Source organism: Taeniopygia guttata, chromosome W, assembly GCF_048771995.1.
Source record: "Taeniopygia guttata chromosome W, bTaeGut7.mat, whole genome shotgun sequence".
NCBI lineage: Eukaryota > Metazoa > Chordata > Aves > Passeriformes > Estrildidae > Taeniopygia > Taeniopygia guttata.
Window position 1 is genome coordinate 27,495,989 of NC_133064.1, and position 18,649 is coordinate 27,514,637.

At 49.4% G+C, this 18,649-nt stretch overlaps 1 protein-coding gene across 1 annotated transcript; it reads left to right on the plus strand.

Annotated features, from left to right (window-relative positions):
• Window positions 1-10,520: 10,520 nt before the first annotated feature.
• Window positions 10,521-18,097, plus strand: LOC140682155 (uncharacterized). Its single transcript, XM_072923040.1, has 2 exons — window positions 10,521-10,747; window positions 16,026-18,097. Exons 1-2 carry the CDS (start codon window positions 10,521-10,523, stop codon window positions 16,945-16,947), a joined length of 1,149 nt encoding a protein of 382 aa, XP_072779141.1. The 3' UTR covers window positions 16,948-18,097.
• Window positions 18,098-18,649: the final 552 nt, after the last annotated feature.

Sequence of the window (18,649 nt, forward strand, 5' to 3'; positions counted from 1 at the left end):
ACACACACAATTCAAAATGAAAACCTTCCAAAGCATTCCTCCTCCCACCACCCAACTCCAACAAACCACAGTGAGACACAATCTGGACCCCAATCAGGTTTCCACCCTCCGGATAATCAACACCCAGTCCATCTGCAGGGAGAGAGGAGTCTCTCTTGTGCCACAGACCCCCCAAGAAACACAGCTGCCACATCCTGTGCTTCCATGTCACCACATGGCACCGCCCGGAGAAAAAAGTTTTCCAGTGGTGACCCTCTCCTTTCCATGCACAGTGCTCTCACCACCAATGCATGGATGGACAGACTGCTTTTAGGATTTTTCCTTTCAAGGATGCCCCGCCAAGAGGGGAAAAAACAACAGTTCAGTTTTTCATTTTTGGGACCACAGTCCCCCCCATTTGCCCCTGGGGCCGAGAATCCACGAACAGAGATCTTCTTCTCTTCTTCCTCTCTGAAGACAGGGGGCACCACCACAAACCTCCTTAACTTTTCTCTGTTCGCTCTATTTCTGTCTTTTCCCAGCTGAAGCAGGTCTCTTGGGCTCACCAGCATCCTTCTAAAATACAGTCTCTCTTGGAGGAGAAGATCAGTTCAGTCTGTGGCTACCAAGAAAAAGTCCAGCCAAACAGCCGCTCCATCATCTCCTCCCACCTAGAATTTCTCCTTCCAACATCCCGGGTCCCAGGCTGTCTCTCTTCCTCTCTTTTTCAAACCAAGGAGGAGAAAAATTTCACAAAGCTTTCATTTCTCAAGGAAGGGTTAAAAGTCCCGACTCCCAGAGATGGCTCGCTGCCCAGGCTCCAGCTCCCACAGGCGGCTGGGCACCTTGCGGCCCCCCCGCTCTTCTCCTTCCCCGCAGTGAACTGCTGATAAAACCACCGCCGTCTCTTTTTCTCTCTTGGGAGAGAGAGAGACTCTGGGGGGAACGGAGACATCCCAGATTTCTCCACCCTTCCATCTGCAGGGGGCCAACCCGGGTTCCAGTCCCTCCACCCTTGGGCCTACCTCCGAAGGCCACATGGCTTCTCCCCTCCCCCACCCAGCTCATCGCCGGGCAGGGGAGAGTCCTGCACTGACTGCTGACTGGAACCAAGAGAGCGAGTTCTCCTGGGAATTCTGCTTTTAACTCTTCTGTGTTCTCAGAGGCGTGTCTACTTTCAATTGGTCAATGTCCAAACTGACCTCTTCCTTCCGGAAAAATTCTTTTTCCGTGTCAAACCACGACACCCCTGTATCAACTAAAATTCCACCCTTTTCCTTTCTACTGGTCTCACTGCCTCTCGAAGAGGGGTCTGTTACTTCTTAATTCTGGATGAGATTGGACTGCCAGGAGGGGGATGGGTTTGTGTAGGTATACCTTCGGAGCCTGAGTCCTCTTCCCTTTTGGTCAGGTCCTCCTCATCTTCTGTTACCTTAGGAGGAGCCTTTAACAAATCATGTATTTCGTTTTTGCGTTTCAGCATGATAAACGTTGTCTGATTTCATACATCACTGCCTCATATGGCATGCTGAACAACACATTTGATTTGCCTTCTCTTTGCTCTGTTTTTTCAAGAGCTAACACCAGTGGGTCAGAGGGAACTCTGAACCCACAGTTACTCTGCCATTCTAAGTGATTCTTTAAGGCAAAAAACATATCAGCATCCAAAAGTCACTTTATTTGCTTTCCCATCTTAAAACAGCATTAATTGCAATATAAATATTTTTATTTTCCAAGCCACCCCTACTGGTGGCTTTCTCCCAGTGAGCCACCCCAAAGGGGCTAGTTTGGGAACTTCTTTGGTCTGGTTAGTTCTCATTCCTTACACTATTTTTTTTCCACTCAAGCCTCAGAGTCTTTTCTCAGTTCTTTTCACACACAGACCTCCAGGTGGCAGGTATCAGATGCGATCCTCCACACATAAGCTTTAAGATCTCAGGTTCTGAATCGGCTTGATTGGGAAACTTCAATTTATACTTGGGGCATAAAACAGCAATACCAGCCCCTCTCACAAACTCTGCATTGCAATAGTACTCACACAAGGTGCCAGCCTCTCAATGCACCAAAAACTCTCGGGAATTGCCTGCAGGCTATTCCATTTCTCACTTCACCGTTTCTCCTTTATTTAAACTCTCTTTTACAAAATCTCAGTTATTTCCAGTTCTCTTCCCGGACAATATAATTAAAGCATTGTTTCTACTGACACTTCCTTTGCTGGCCTGCAAAAGGCTGTGCCTGTTACAGCAAAAACTCTGATATGCCCACAAACATAAAGCCCCCCTCCTTATCTCAAATTCAAGACAGTCAGGGCTTAAGGTTCTGTGGGGGAGGAATTCCTGGAATTCCTCTAATTTGTTTTACCACAGTTAAACATAAATCACCATACTGTAGCTCTTCTGCATAAAATGCTACACTTGTTGCAAACAAAATCGTAAAATCTCTACAAACACAACCATACAAACCCGAGAATCAAATTACCACAATGCAGGGGAATAACCACACAAACTCACTGGGAAAGGTGGTATCTCTTGAAGTGTCCACTTTTCTCAACACAAAACGTCATCAGCACCTATCCACATCAGCTTCCTCTGGTCCCCACACACTCTAGACACAATCAGAATAACAGCACACAGTAAAATTCCAGGAATCAAGTCTGAACCACTGGGGCAGAGAAACCCCCCCAAGTTCATCTAACAACAGTTAAAATGTGCACCGTCTACACAAATCACCACCTTTAAACACAGTAAGCATCCTCTCCCACGTTTCTCCACTTGTTCCACTTCTCTGCAGGGCACTCCCTGCCCTCACAGCTTGTCCCAGCCAGCCCCTCGGGCCTCACTCAGCTGCTTCAGATGCATAGAACTTCCCAGCCCTGTGCCACGGGTACACTCACTCATTTGCTTGTTCACTCTCTTTATACACCACCCACTCACACTGTTATGAACAAAACAGCCTGGCTGGGACACTTGGCTCGAACTAAGTACTGACATTGAAACGTTAATTAGCTAATTGCTCCTGGGAATCACCTACCTCCCCCCACCCTCACTACCATTCTAGGACCAGGATGCAAAATAATCCAGTGGAATCATGGGAGGGGGTTTTGGGGATGAAAAACACCCCTAAAATGGAAGGCTGGGCACAGTGAAGGGGGCTGGATGGGTGTGCTGGTTGGGGAAAAGGGAACCCCATCCCTAGTCTGTGTTTGACCTGTCACCATAACCTGCAGAGGACCAGACTGGACTGGGCTGTGGGAAGCAGGAGCCAAGGACACACACTCTTCCTGGTGTTACCAGGAGGGAAGGAGAGGGGATAGCTGCTGCTGGTTATCGGCAGCAGGCTCTGCACATCCCCTCACCCTGCGGCTATCAGTGTGCCAGGAGGAAAGGAGAGAGGGCGGGCTGCTGGGACTTCAGATACAGACTGCTCACCTCTTCACCCCCAGCTACCAGTGTGCCACGGAGACTCCAGGGACAGACTCTGCATGCCTTCTTACCCTTCGGCTACCAGAGAAGCTACAACAGCAGGGGCGAGCTCCTTGTCGAGCCCCCTGCCGAGCTAACTTTTTAATAAAGAGCTGATTATTAATAAAGGCATAGACGCTGTTCATTTCAATACGATTAAAAACACATTATCTACACAATGTCTGGACACAACAAGCATACAAACTTCGGGATCATTCAACTCACCACCAGAGCCGCTCGCGGTCACTATTGAAGAATGAACCCATCTCAACCCATCTGCAGCCGCTCTATTGGCAAATGAACCCATTTCCAGCCCTCTATCAGCTGGGCTGACTGCAGGCACAGGAACCAGATATCTCTTGAGTGACTTATCAACAGTCCTGTCTCTCTCTCCCTCGGGCCCTGTGATGTACATACCGTTTATCAGCACACCAGCAGGTCATTGTCTGTCTCCGCAGGTGGCAAGCTGAGGCAGGGCAGAGCCCCTTCCAGGGAAATTCCCCGGGGCATGCCAAGGAGGTCTGTTCTCCCCTCTGCCACTGTGAGAACAGAAAACCCTCCTGCCTGGCTCGCCATAATGAAACGCAGATGAAAAATCAAAACCCCACAATTCCAATAAAGATTTGTAGGGATGGTATGTTTATTACAGCGCTGGACGCACGTGGGAATTGTTTCCCTTAAAAGGACATGTGCACCCCTGAGAACTCCCGATCCTTTTTTATCACTCTTACTAATTTACATATGCATAGAATTTCACAATAGGTTCATGCATATTCATTCTGCTGATTTCGTGTTACACTTACAGCTAGTTACACTTGTACTCAGTTTTTGTCAGAAAGTACAGAAAGAACTCCTGGGTCACTCTGCCCTGTCTGTTTCAAGGTCGGAGGAGTCTTTCTTATATCTTATTTTTTTAATGTGGAATTTTGTATTCTTTTCTCTTTAGCTGGGGCAACTTTGCTAGTGCTGCAGTTACCAGACTAAACAGCATATTTTACTTATGTTAGCAAGCTTAAAGTGGCACATTTCACCTAAATCCAAATGGATTTCTACCCTGTTAAATTTTCACTCTGTCTCAGAAGTCTGGAAGAAGTCTGGTTCTTCCCGATAAGGAGGCAATAATTCTTCTCTTGCGATCTTAGTGTCTTGTTGCTGTTTTCTCTATGCGAAGAATTTCTTGATTGTCTTATCCATTCCTTGAGCTAGTTACAAAAAGTATCTTACATCGCATAGTTTCTTTTTTAATATTATGTTATAGCCTAAAACCATATTTACCACACTACTTAAAAAATATTAATACAGCATAACTTTCCAACTTAACACATACAGTATTCTGTTGGAGTGTGTTTTAAGTTTCCCCCCGGTTATGGTTACTCCCTGTCCCCCTCTTTTTGTAAAAGGGTCCAGCCTTCCTTCTCTTCCCTCCTCTGTCTGCTTGTCATTCCTCCCTCCACCCAGTTCATTGTATTCCTGCTGAGTTATCCCCCCCCCCCAGCCACACCCCAGAGTCTGCTTGTCTCTCAGAGACCTCTCCCTTCAACCTAGAAAGTTCCATCCAGGGCTTAGAGTGATAAGCTGGTCTCCGGGGCCCCCTCCCTCCCTCCTACCTCATTGGAAGTTTCCCCTGCGTGTCACCCCTGTTACCACCCCCAGGTGTTATCCCATTGGTTGGCTGCTGTTTCCTCCCCTTGTTACCACCCCCCTTTAAGAAAGCAGGGCACACGGTGCCCGTCGCCTTTTGGAGCTTATCTTGTTTGAGCCAATAAACTCGGAATTCTGATACCTCCCGAAGGACGGCTCCTTGCTTTTGTCAAAGTCGCTCTGCGTGTCTTTCAGTCTGGTGGCTTCGACTTCCCACAGGCAACACCTCGTGCCCACGGCGGCACAAGAGAGTGGCCTTTGCTGCCGCAGTGCTAAAGGTCCTGGGCTAGCCGAGACTTGATTACATATCAACAGCCCTGGCGGCTCAGCGGTGGAATTTTCGCCTGCCACGCCGGTGGCCTGGGTTCGAATCCCGGCAAAGCCACTACTGCTATCGGGACTTGGGAAGGCACAGTGACAGTATTCATTTTAATATCCGCGAAAAGCCAATCATATAATATGCATCTATAACACTTTATAACATTGATGGCTGTATCATCGCTGTGATAGATGAGTAGTGCAATGATGGACTCTCACAAGTAACAGACAAATATAATGTATATAAGTTAAATTTTATAGATTTATAGTTATATTTTACTCCCTTGCATTGTTATCAAGGGATAGCCGGGGTTGGGACATTTTAAAGGGGTGGCTTGTCACTATGGTGACGTCTGACCTCCAGTCAGGATTTGAGGAAGTAAACTCCACCATTGGTCAGCGAAGAAGGATTTGATGGACAGGACTTTGGGAGGGGCTAATGGGTTAAAAGGCGAAACCTCCATTGTGTAGGTGAGCACATGGTGGGAAAAGTCCTTTACTCCTGGTGTCTTAATATTTTCTCTATTTAGTCTTCTGTTGTATTTGTGATAAGGTTTAACAAACCTTTCTAAACTTATGAAAAGTGTATAGCAATGTCTCACAATCACCAGTGGAGGCTGCTGCAAGTATATTTCGTCCAGCCTGCTCCCAATTTGACAAGTTCCTTTGGACACATTGAGTTCATGGCTTTTGCACCATGAGAGCAGGACTTGCAGAGCCCACTCATTGTAATTAATTACTCTTTTTTTAAAGAAAAAAAGTCCATACCTTCAGAACAGGGTCTTCTGCTGCAGAAGTCTGTTATGCAATGGGCCCCCAGCCGGGTAATTGTGGGAGTACAGGGCATCCCTCTGGCTGCCCTTGAAGGCTTGGGACCCTAGCAGGGGGTCAGGAACCCCCCTGTACAGAGACCCGAGAGATACTGTCTCTGATCTCTGTCCATGGAAAAGAGTTTTCAATCTTACAGGATGAATTACAAGCTCTAAGTGTTTGATATAAGTAATAATTAAGTGTGGCAGGGGTGCAAAAGTAAAATTTTAGGATTCTAGATTAGGGGTTCAAAGGGGACAAGATGGAGGAAATTGGGTGCATCTTGTCCTTTTTCTTCTTCTTCATGCCCTCCACGTTTCGCTGTAGTGTTGTCATTTTTCTATTGGTTTAGGCTGGGGACACACTGTTCAACGTAGGTGATAGATATTGGCACATTATTGTAAATATAGTACACGTAGTTTCTGGTATATAATATTTGTAACATCCCACTGAGGGGCAGAGCCCCACACGTCCTGCAGGACAGACCTGCGGCAGGGCAGCAGAACATGTTATAGGTAAACAAGAATAAACAACCTTGAAAACCAGCACAGATGATTTATGACTTCTTTGGCTGCGGGGCTCAAAGACAGAGACTTTCTACTATCTCGGAATCATCTAAATATCACAGATTCCGTCAGGTAATAATTGGCATTGACTCCATGTATTACAGAAGGCTGATCAATCCTTTAAGAAACCCGTTGCTCTTTTATAGACAGTTACGATACAGCTGGACCTAATTGGTCCTCCAATACAAACACCATCACTGTTATGGGTAATAGACATAATTTGCGCCTTTCCTTATATGGAATATATAATGTTAAATACTTGTTAGATTTACCTCGTTTGTACTAGCCCCCCCCTCCTTCTCCCCCCCCCCCCCCTTCTCCTCCCCTCCGAGACCGGGTGTATGTTAAGAAGCTCATTTACAAGTGAGAAGATACAGCTAGCCAGGCGCCAGACGATGGGCCATGCGAGAGACCCCAGGCACTGATCATCGTGTGAACAACCCGAGATGGATATCTTGGAAATCCCCAGACAGATCCATGTGGATTCAACAAACTCCAGACACTGAATTATTAACATATGGACTCTGAATAGAAGAAAAGACTGATTACAAAAATCTTGGCCTCAGGCGGAATTATCCCTATAAAACTTGCTTGTGCCAGGATGGAAGGGTGTGTGGGCATAGAGGAAAACCTCTCCTGAGGCTGACTTCTTGTCACACACCCAGGGCTGACCCCGGGCTCGGCACTGTTTTTTTCTCTTTTCCTTTTTTTTTCCTGTGGCTGGCTAGATAGAATTTGACCGCAAATAAAACTGTTTTGTTTTTTAATTTGGCTGAATAAACTTTCATTTATAACAATCACCATTCGGTTAATTAAGAAACCACCCGTTGGTAAACAAAGCTCCATAACACAATTCACATGTTCACAACAACAGGTGCAGCAAGTTAAGATAAGAATTGATTCTCATTATTTTCTCTGATCTTCTCACAACCTTTCCCAGAACGGTGCCTGGGAAAGTTGTGTTTTTCTTTGTGGCCAGAGAGCTGCTGCCACAGGTCACCCTTTTGTGTTTAAAGAGGAAGGCTGCATTTGTAGTTCTTGCAGAATTTCTGAGAGACAGAGGGCATGATTTATGTCTGGAATAAGATTTGAGCTACTCCAGCCTAGGCCTCAGATATGGGCCTTGTGAGGCCTTGAAGGACTATGACACAGTAAGAAAAAGAGCTTGTGGTGCAGTTAGAAACGATATTAAGGTGTGGATGTGAAACACTGGGTTTTCTGGGTGTGAATTAGTATAGGTTTATAGTGTGGAGTTTAGTCCACCTTAAGACAAAGACAAACAATGTTAGCTTGCCAATGAGAGTGCCTTTGTAAACTGTAAACTATATTGAAGTGTATATAAACTGCCATCTTCTAACTAATAAACGGAGAACACTTGATTGACCACATTGGCCTGATCTGCGTTTGTCCTGTCCAGTTTTCCTGTCTTACGAGGTCCCTGGCTTTGTGTAGTCCTCTGCAGGACCCTTTGTAGGAAGGAGAACAAACACAGCTCAAGAGGTTCCCTTAGCAATTTGCTGGTTATCAATCAGAATCTCAATCAGATGCTGACTTAGAATGGTCAGGGAGATTCTCTACCTGTAGAATATCTATTTCTATCATATCATTGAGACAGAGTTTACAGTATGAGAAAACCAAATAGTAATGTCTAATATATCTTAGGAGAATGCAATGAATGATCATTGTTTTAAAGTCCAAACAGCTGAATTTCAGGAGAAGGTCCATTAGTTGGAAGTGTCGATCTCTGACATCACTGAATGTCCTTCTTGATCCTGAAACAAAGAACAACTGAAGAAGGTTAATAGGGACATCGTACTATGATGATGACAAAACCTCCATTGATGAATTGCTTCTATGTTTCCAGACACAGGTGTGTTTTGGTTATGAGCGTGAGGAAAAGTCAGAGCAAAACCATGCAATTAGGAATTGATCAGATAATGTACATAATAACACGTGACATTATATAATTATCAGGCACTATAGCACTGTTGTCTCAGAGTCTACAACAGATGATAGACCTCAAATCAGCAGAAAATTGGAAATCATGTCTGGATTCATGCTTTTCCAAACTCCCTTTGAAAGTAGGCTCAGCTGTACCATATATATTGTCAAATTGCCAAGCCAAAATTACTTGAATACTTTGGATGCAGAAAACATCTGGGTTGATTGTCAATCATCCCGTCCAGGTAGAGTCAGGGCCTGGCCACAGCCCAAGCTCTAATTGGAGGGTGTCACTTAACACATTTCAAACAAGGCTCTTAAGAATAACTGTTATGTGCAAATGAATGGTTCAGATATCCTTTATCTTATTTCTGTATATGTGCCCTCTGGGCTTCCTGCTTGTTGGGTTTGCAGGATTACCTTTTCTGCCTTTTCTCTGCATAACTGTGATCAAATTCAGAGGTATCTCAGAAAATCTCTGGAATGCCATGGCAACGGCCTTTAACTCAACTGATTGGGCCGAGACTGACTCGTGGCCTTCCAGTACTTTGAGCAGTCAATGAAGACAGTGAGTCTCTGTACCTCTATCACCTTTTTTTTTCTTTTTCAGAAGCCAGCAGCGGGGCGGCCACTCCGCCGATGCCGGGCCCGGATTCATTTGGCTTGTTCCCTTCCCCCAGCTTTGCACTGGTGTCATTTGGGGCCCCTGGATCTGGGGTCCCTGGACGGGCGATTCACTCCCACCTTCTCCTTTACCGCCCGCCCCCACCACGCAGCCGATGTCTCGGCAAATTCCCCAGCGCTCCACCCTTTCCCCGCCCCTCCCCGGCATTGTACAAGCCGCAGCCTTTCGGGATCCTGCTCGTTCCGCCCCGCGAATGAAAGCGGGACACACGGGGCGCTCCGAGGCATGGCAGGGACTCCACAGAAAAAGGGGGCCCCCGTCCCAGGGAAAGTGCTGATCCCAGAAAAGCGCTGATCTTCAGATTTCGCAGCATAGTCGGGCCGGCGCCCAGCTGCGAGGGCCCGCCCCTGCAGAGGGACTGGCTGCTGGTGTCTGCTTCTGTCCTTGTCCGTCTTCCCTGGCAATCTGATGGAGGCAGCGGGGGGCGGGCCAGTTGGAAGCGGCGAGGCGGGCTGGGGATCTTCAGCGTCACAGCTTGCATCCCGGGTGGGAGCCGGGCCGGCTGGAGGAGCCGGAGCAGATGGGGGGGCATCCCCAGCCGGCGCTGTAAGCGCCGCTGCCGATGACCCAGCTGCAGGCTGCAGGGCAGAGGGGCTGGTTGTGAGTTCCAGCGCGGGGGAGCCGGCCGCTGTCGCGGAACTGGCTGCATCCCTTGGCGGCGGCGGAGACGGTTCCGCCCCCACCTGCGGTGCAGGAGGGAGGAAACCCAGAAGCGGGGCCGAGGAGCTCCTGGCTCCCGCCGCTTCATCCGCCTGAAGTGGGGCCGATCCACACGGCGCACGGGGGGGAAGAGGAAGAGGCGATTGTCCTCTTTGCGCTGGTGAAAGCGAAGGGGCAGGAGTGACCGCGGCTCCGGTCAGAATAATTGCTGACCGTGGAAGCAGAGCCGCTGAAAACGTCGGTCCTTCCTGCGCGTGCGCCGGGAATCCGGGAGAGAACTGCACTGGGGGCGATGAGGAACGAGCGGTGGCTGTCCGTAAAGGGATCATTCCCCGGCTGGCGGCGGTGGAGAGGGGAGTGGGGTCGGCATACAAGTCCAGCCGGCTTGTGGAACTGGGAACGCCAGCACCGGCAATCGGAGCAGTGCCGACCGTGGCGAAGGCTCGCCAGCTGCTACATATGGAACAGGGAAAGGCCAATCCGCTGGTCGTGGCAGGGGCACTCCTGCTGCAGTCTGCGATGCAGGAGAGGCTGGGGGCCACCCGCGCGGAGGGAGACGCTCCTCCAAGTCCGATTGAGACATGCCTACCGAGGTGGATTCGCTTTCCCTTGGGGTCCAGCCCTGTATCGCTCTGGAAAGGACTCACCAAACCGGTATTAGTCAAGGCACAGCCGCATCTCCCCTCGTGAGTTCCTCCCACAGACAGTAACCTAGTGAGTCCCAGGCTTGTGGGTACAGGGTGCTTTCCATACCTATGGGGAAACCATTAATTTTGGCCCAAATTAAAAGCTTGTAGAGAGCGTCTTCTGACACAGGAAGTCCCTTATGATGGATCATATGTCCCCACACTGTAAGAGTTACGTGTTCTGCATAGAAATTCGGTTGCCCATTTTTGCAGGTACCCCTTCCCAACTGCAAGCCCACCCTGGGTTGCTGGCAGTGCTATGTTGGGAAATCTGTTCCCCGCCCCAGCTCCTAGGCTATGAGGGTTAAATCACAGTCCCGAAGGGACATACCGTCTCCAGGAAGACACGGGGAAAGGTCCCTGTTACCTCTTCGGGGGAACAGAAGGTGTCCAGATGCAAGTGCTGCGAGGTCCCGGCGGGGTCCTGGCGGGGTCCCGGTGATAGTAAAAGGGTTTTAAAATCGTGGGAATTTGGGGAGTTAGAAGGAAAGTTAGGCTTAGCAGGCCCTGGGAAAATACCCTGGGAAACTATTGGCCTTGTACTTGCTAGAATTGCACCTGTGTAGCTAGTATATGATAAATGATATAATTGTTAGATGTGATGATTGTTTAGTAATTAAATATAATTACTGTTTAATCATAAGAATAATCATGAGAAACTGTGGTCAGGGGCCTAAGAAAGATCATGAGAAACTCATGTCAATGTATGCAATAGAACAATATAAGTTTAATAATTAATATGTTAGTTATATAACAATAGAATATAAAATATGCTCAGCTCGAAAGCCATGTTGGAGTCAGATTTGGGTCTGGACCCCTTGTTATGTGTAGTAGATATAATTCGCGCCATTTCTAATATGATATATGTGATATTTGTTAGAGTATACATGTTTGTATTAGGATTCCCCCCCACCCTCGCAGGTGAGACCGGGTATATTTTAGAAACTGATTTACAAGTAAGAAGGTACAGCTCGCCAGGAGATTAGCCATGTCTGGGGAGATACAGAAACCCCAGGTGCTGATCGTTCGCGTGAACGACCCAAGATGGATATCATGGAAATACTTGAGCAAATACATGTAACTCAACAAACTCCAGACACTGAATTGTTCTTCCTCATCACCAAAAAGAAAATCTTATTAACATATGGACTCTGAATAGAAGAAAAGACTGATTGCTGAAATCTTGGCCTCAGGCGGAATTTTCCCTATAAAATCCCTTGTGTCAGGATGGAGGTGTGTGGGCATGGAGGAAAACCTCTGCTGAGGCTGACTCCTTGTTGCACACCCAGGGCCGATCCCGGGCTCAGCTCTGTTCTTTCCTTGTGTCTGGCTAGATAGAAATTGATTGAAAAATAAATATTTTATTTTTCATATTAATTTGGCTGGACAAATTCTCATTTATAACAAACTTGGTGACCCCTTACGTGATCTGGTTTAGGGGTATCCAGAGAGTTCCCTATCCCAAATCCGGGCGGCGCCCTGCTGATTTCAGCAGCCGGACAGGACTGCGAAACTCCACGGAACCAACCAGATTCCAAAAGCAGCCAAAAAGCCACATTAAGGAAAGGGTATAAATGGGCCCAGAGCTCTCGGAATTCGAAGCTAATCTCCGAGGCTGCAGCAATTTTTCACTCGTAAAATCGACGTGCACGAAGAATCCACTCAGGAAAAGGAGCCGTGAGTACTGCGTGGTTGGGTGGCGCATGGGTGGGTGTGTGTTTGAGTGAGACGTGACATAGTCACGGCGCGAGTGAGGACCCCAATGAGCTGCAGCTCCACTAGCCCGCGAGGGAAGTGGTCGGCTACGGGGGAAGCGAAAGGACTCGGGTATACTCACAACACGCATACGACCTGAAACTCTGGGAGTTTACGGGGATCCACCCACAGACGGTTCGGGGGAGGGAAGGTACATTCCTGTGGACTCGAGAAATTTTTAACCTCACCGTCTCTGGGCTCAGGGAGCCCAGGAAAACAGGTAAAAGAGAGCTCATTCATTTTCCAGCCGAAAAACCCACAGACCGGTTCGCTGTGTGGTTATTTACGTTGGCAAGGTTCGGTAAAACTCAGTCCGGGATAGGACTGAAATACACATTTTAGCACGCGAGTAACTGACTTCTCAGAACAACTTGTGGACACTGACTTGGAATACGGTAAGAAAACTTTTAAATATGGGACAAGGGAACAGTAAAATACCCCTTAAGTTAATGTTTGATAAAAGGCTGCGCAGCCCCATGCAGCTGCAGGCAGCGTGCCTCTGCAGTTCTTAGAACCAGCGGCGGAGGCGGCAGCGCCGGCTCGGAGGGAGCGGGGGGGCTCTGCCTGCCCCTGCCCTTCGCAGCGGTGCGGAGCGGCTTTAGTTTCCCCGCGGCGGGAGGGGGAAGCGGAGGGGGCTCCTACCTACCCCGATAGCGGCGGGGGGCGGCAGTGGCTCCTGGTGGCGGTGGGGGGAGCACGACTCGGGCTTCCCTGCCACGTGTGAGCAGCGCTGGTCGCCACTCAGACACGTAGTGTGGGGAAAACCCGTTGCTGCAGGCAGCAATTTTAAAAACAGCACAAGCTGCTGGTACTACTCTGCAGGACTGAAATCTAAGTGCTTTTCGCTTCTCGACCATCGATTTTAGAAATGAATAGCGAATTTGTTTTGTTTCTGGTCAATATAAAGTTGTGCTGTGCATTTTATGCCTAAAATGGGAGTGGGACAATGAAGAGCTAAATTATGCCAAGCTATAGGAATATGCCAGCGCGCGGCTGTTCCCTATTAAAACCTCTGGCAGCAAGGTAAGCTCGGAAGAAACTTGGGAACCCCTGGAAAACCTGCCCCCCCATACCAGGTTCCCCCAGTTCAAGCACTGGTCCCTACAGTTCCACCCCCCCCCCCCCCCCATCAGCGCCCCCGGCTCAGTCTGCACCACCACTTAATACACAAGTCTCTGATGCAGGCACTCTGGGACCATCTCAGCCCCCACCCCCCCTCTCCACACAGCACGGAGAGACACACACACACACGCACACCACACCGGGAAAGTGCATCCCATCCTGCCAGTAGAACTCGGCAAAAAACGAGGAAAGAAAACACAGGGGATAGCGATGATGAAAGGGACAGACCTAATCTATACCCTTTAAGGGAAGGCCCCAAAGCTCCCGTGTAGAGTTGTGATTTTTAGGCTTTATTACATTTGCATTATGTATAAGTTTGTTCCATGTACCCCCGGTTCTGTAACGGTTCCTTCCGGGTTTTCCCGTCTCTCCCCGCAGATCCATTGTCCCCAAAAATGCAATGTCATCCCCTTGTTTACCCCAGATGCCTGTCTGTCACTCGGTATCCCTCCCCCCCACCTGGAATCTTCCACCCCGGAAGCCGGGTGATAGGCAGACAACCCGGGACCCTCCACCTTTCCGTCCTTCATTGGATGTACCCCCGTACCCCACTACCCTAAAACCCCCCATGGCGTTCCCCCATTGGCTGCTCCAGTTTCCCCCCGTCCCGTACTTAGTCCGCGTGTGCGGCGTGCTCCGGTGCTTTCTCCTGGCCAGCACCAGCGCGCGTTGCCCCACCCAAGCCACTCGGGGCTTTCTCCTGGCCGGCTCCAGCGTGCGCCACTCCGCCCCGCCCGCTCGCGTGGCTCCGACAAACACAGGCGCGGCAAGCCTGGTTCCCTTCGAATTATTGTTTTCCCCGTTGGATTGCAATAAACGGAACTCGCCCCCCGGAGAAAGACTCTCTTTATTAAAGCGCTGTGGGGTCGCTGACTGCTCTCCAAACTCACACAGCGCAGCCCAAAGCCCGCGAGGGTTCAGCGGGAAGCGCTGGAGATCTGCCCGCTCCCCTTCTCCCCAGGGCTAGCCGGGGCAAGGGAAAGCAGAGGGGAGAAGAGAGCACCGGCAGTTGTGGCGCACAGCCATGAGGCTTGAGAGCATCAGGCACACGGGCGGAGGAACACCGAGCCCTGAGAGACCGGTGGATTTAACCTCGTGGACGTCACGATACCCCTCCGCAAGCCAAGGCTCCGTTTTAGCAAGCCGCGTTTCCGGAGGGGCGGGACCGGCAGCTTCCCTTTGCACCGCCGAAGATCGGTCTCCCTACGGTGAAAACTTTGCAGCTGGATTTTTCGTTTCTCCTTCGGACTTCGCTGGACCCTCTGAAAGTTACGGGGGGCCCCTGGGGCTGGGCACACCTTGTCTTTTTTGGGGTGGGTTTCTCTTTCTCCCACGGGGGGGAAAAATCCCACATTTTTGCGGTTTGTCTCCCTTTAGGCAGGGAGCTGGTAAGGACAGGTCTACCTAGCGTCTGATAGGGGTCTTTTCTTTTCTGTTGTTATTTTCCTAGTTGTGAAGCTTAGCAGCACGTTTAAGATCGGCAGGAGCAGCAGAGATTATATGTCCAAGTTGTGGGGATCCTAGTTGGGGGAGAAGAAAAGTTTAAAAAGTCCGATGTTAAGCATTTCGCCCGGTGGCTTCTGCAGTCCTTCCAGGATCTGTCAACAGCAAATTTATACCAAATCCAGTTTTGGGACCGAGTTGAAAGGGAAATCCTCCGAAAAGGAGACCCTTCTCTCTCAATTTTCATTCATCTGGCACTCCAAATTAGAAATATCATCAAAAATAACAGCGAAGAAAATAGCCCTCCAGAACGCCAATGAAGCCTGCCAGCAGGCGATCCTGAGCCTTCCCCTCGACCCGGGGCTGAAACTCCAAGACATGCTGCACGTGTGCGCTCGGAAGGCCACCTTAACATCGAAGGACCTCCAGGGGACGCCCCGAACGCCACCAAGGAGGGTCTCCTTCACTGAAGCCCTCACGCCATCCACGACCCCAGCTCCTGTTCGCCGCTTCTCAGGGCCACCCCCCAAAGGTTACCACCCGGGAAAACCCTGTAACCTCTGCAATAAGAGAGGACACTGGGCATCCCATTGCCCCCTGAAAGAGGACGTTTTACGTTTTAAAAACCGAAACCAACAACAAGGGCAAGGTGCCCCCAACCCAGGGGGACAATCAAAAAACTAGTTTCTCAGCGCAGTCCCTCCCTGCGTGAGGACACAAATTTGGTGGGAAACATGACATCAGGGGACAGGAGGGACAACACATCAGCACACCCACCTGAGGACAAGGACTCCAATACCACACAAGACATTACCGGATTGGACACTAAGGGAACTAGAGCTGGCGAACCAGCCTGTGTGGGAGGAGTTGGGAGTTTAATTTCGCAGGCATGGCACGGTCGGGACCCCGACCGTCCCAGGCCAATCCTTAACACCCAGTCCAACTTCTCTCCATACAGGTTGGCCCTGACCGAACCTCTGCTACTCAAGGATAGCAATTGGCATTTTGTCACGGTTGACACACAGGACCCAGGGACCTGGAGGAGACTCCACAGTAAGTACATCATCCTTGGGGACACAAAATACACGCCACTCGACATCACTATTGCACCCAACTTAACATCTGCAAACCCCAAACACCTGGTGCTGTGGCTGCACTGTGCTCACCCACCAGTCTATCTTCCCAAAGGGCAAATCATCGCCCAAGCCACACCTGTAACTGGGCTCTCCGTCTACCCAGAAGATCTATGGATGAAGACTGCTGAGAAAATCTACGAGGTTTGTCAGGCCCAGGTACTTGGGAAGGAAAGACCCAAAATCCCATGTTACATGTGGAAAGGCGGTGAGCACAAGTGGCTTAACGGCCTCTTGGACACAGGGGCAGACGTCACGGTCATTCCCTCATGGAATTGGCCATCGCGTTGGGAGTTGCAAGATGTGGCTGGACAAATCCAAGGTGTAGGAGGGGCACAATCGGCAAAACAATCAAAAAACATCATAAAATTTGAGGGGCCAAATGGACAATCAGCATACCCACGTCTGTTTGTTTTAAATTACACGGAGCCCCTGTGGGGAAGGGACCTGATGGCCCAGTGGGGGGTCACATTGAACATTCCAACCCCTCAGGTTTTTTGGGCAGCGGTCACTGAGGAGCGTCCTACCCAAAAGTTGAATTGGCTTTCTGATGTTCCGATCTGGGTAGAGCAGCGGCCGCTTAACAAACAAAAATTAAAAGTGCTCCAGAAGCTCGTAGGAGAGCAACTTGCCAAGGGACATATCCAAGAAACAACATCTCCTTGGAATTCCCCCGTCTTTGTCTTGAAAAAACCTGGCAAGACGAATGGCGGCTCCTTCATGACCTCCGTGCTATCAACAATGTGATTGAAAATAAGGGTCCCCTCCAACCAGGGATGCCGTCCCCCACGATGTTGCCAAAAGATTGGGAATTGGCTGTCATTGACATCAAAAATTGCTTCTTTCATATTCCCCTACACCCTGAAGACGCGCCGCGTTTTGCCTTCTCGGTTCCCTCCACCAACCGAGAAGCCCCAATGGAGCGCTACCATTGGTGAGTGTTGCCTCAGGGCCTCAAATGCTCGCCCACCATCTCCCAGCAGTACGTAGCTTCATTGCTGACCCCCGTCCGTGCAGCCACTGAGGGCGTGATCATCCAGCACTATATGGATGATATCTTAATTTGTGCTCCCAACAGCGATCTCCTTACACACGCGCTTAACCTGACAACCGATGCGTTCATTGCTGCAGGGTTTGAGCTGCGAGAGGACAAAATTCAAAAGATGCCTCCCTGGAAGTACCTGGGTTTTGAAATAAACAAGCGGACCATTGTTCTGCAAAAATTAGCTCACAAAAATAAAATTCGGACCCTAGCTGACGTCCAGCAGCTGTGCGGTTCTTTGAACTGGGTGAGGCCCTGGTTAGGTATTACAAACAGAGAGCTAGCCCCTCTTTTCGATTTACTGAAAGGGGGGGAAGAGCCGAGTTCTCCCAGGGAACTCACCCCAGAGGCCCAGGCAGCTTTGAATAAGGTCCAGGAGACAATGTTGCGAGACAGGCCCACTGGTACGATCCGGACCTGCCCTTTAAATTAATCATATTGGGCAGACTGCCACACCTCCATGGTGTTATATTTCAATGGACAGACACCCTAAGGAAAAGCAAGGGCCAAGACCGAAGGGACCCACTCCCCATCATAGAATGGGTCTTCCTAAGTCACCATTGGTCCAAGAGAATGAAAAGGCCACAAGAGTTAGTAGCAGAACTGATCCGCAAAGCAAGTGCGCAGATCCGGGAGTTAGCTGGATGTGACTTCGAATGCATTCACATTCCAATCAAATTGGAATTGGGCCAATTAAACAAGGCCATGCTAGAACACCTTTTACAGGAAAATTAATCTCTTCAGTTCTCTCTAGACAGCTACACAGGTAAAATTTCAGTTTTGAGACCAGCCCACAAAATTTTCGAATCAGAAATTCAATTTGCATTATCCATCAAACGAATTCAGAGCAAGAAGCCACTCAAGGCGTTAACAGTTTTTACAGACGTGTCCGGAGGATCCCACAAGTCCTGCGAGGTATGGCAGATGGATGTTACTCACATCCATTCCTTTGGGAGGATGAAGTATGTCCATGTCTCCGTAGACACTTTCTCTGGGGCAGTCTTTGCTTCTGCCCACACAGGGGAGAAAGCCAAAGACATCAAAAAACATTTAATACAGGCCTTCTCTATGCTGAGTGTCCCAAAATTAATAAAAACAGACAATGCTCCCGGGTACACGTCCAAGGAGTTCGCCAGCTTCCTGCAGCAATGGGGAATAGAGCATAAAACCGGCATCCCATATTCCCCGACAGGCCAAGCCGTGGTGGAGCAGACTCATCAGTCTTAAGCGTATGCTAAAACAACAAACACTAACTGTGAAGTTTGAGTCCCCCCAAGTTCGACTCACTCGAGCCCTCTTCACACTGAATTTCTTAAATTGTTCTTTCAAAATCCTCAACCCGCCAATCGCCAGGCACTTTGGTAACCACGGGCAGAGCAAGGTCAGGGAGAAACCGCCAGTGCTCAT

What these genes read in the sequence shown, in the direction of transcription:
- LOC140682155 (XM_072923040.1), top strand. Translation starts at nt 10,521, where the DNA reads ATGGAACAGGGAAAGGCCAATCCGCTGGTCGTGGCAGGGGCACTCCTG. An exon ending in GCACAGCCGCATCTCCCCTC is followed by an intron (nt 10,748 to 16,025) that starts GTGAGTTCCTCC and finishes CTCTCCATACAG; the next exon opens with GTTGGCCCTGACCGAACCTC.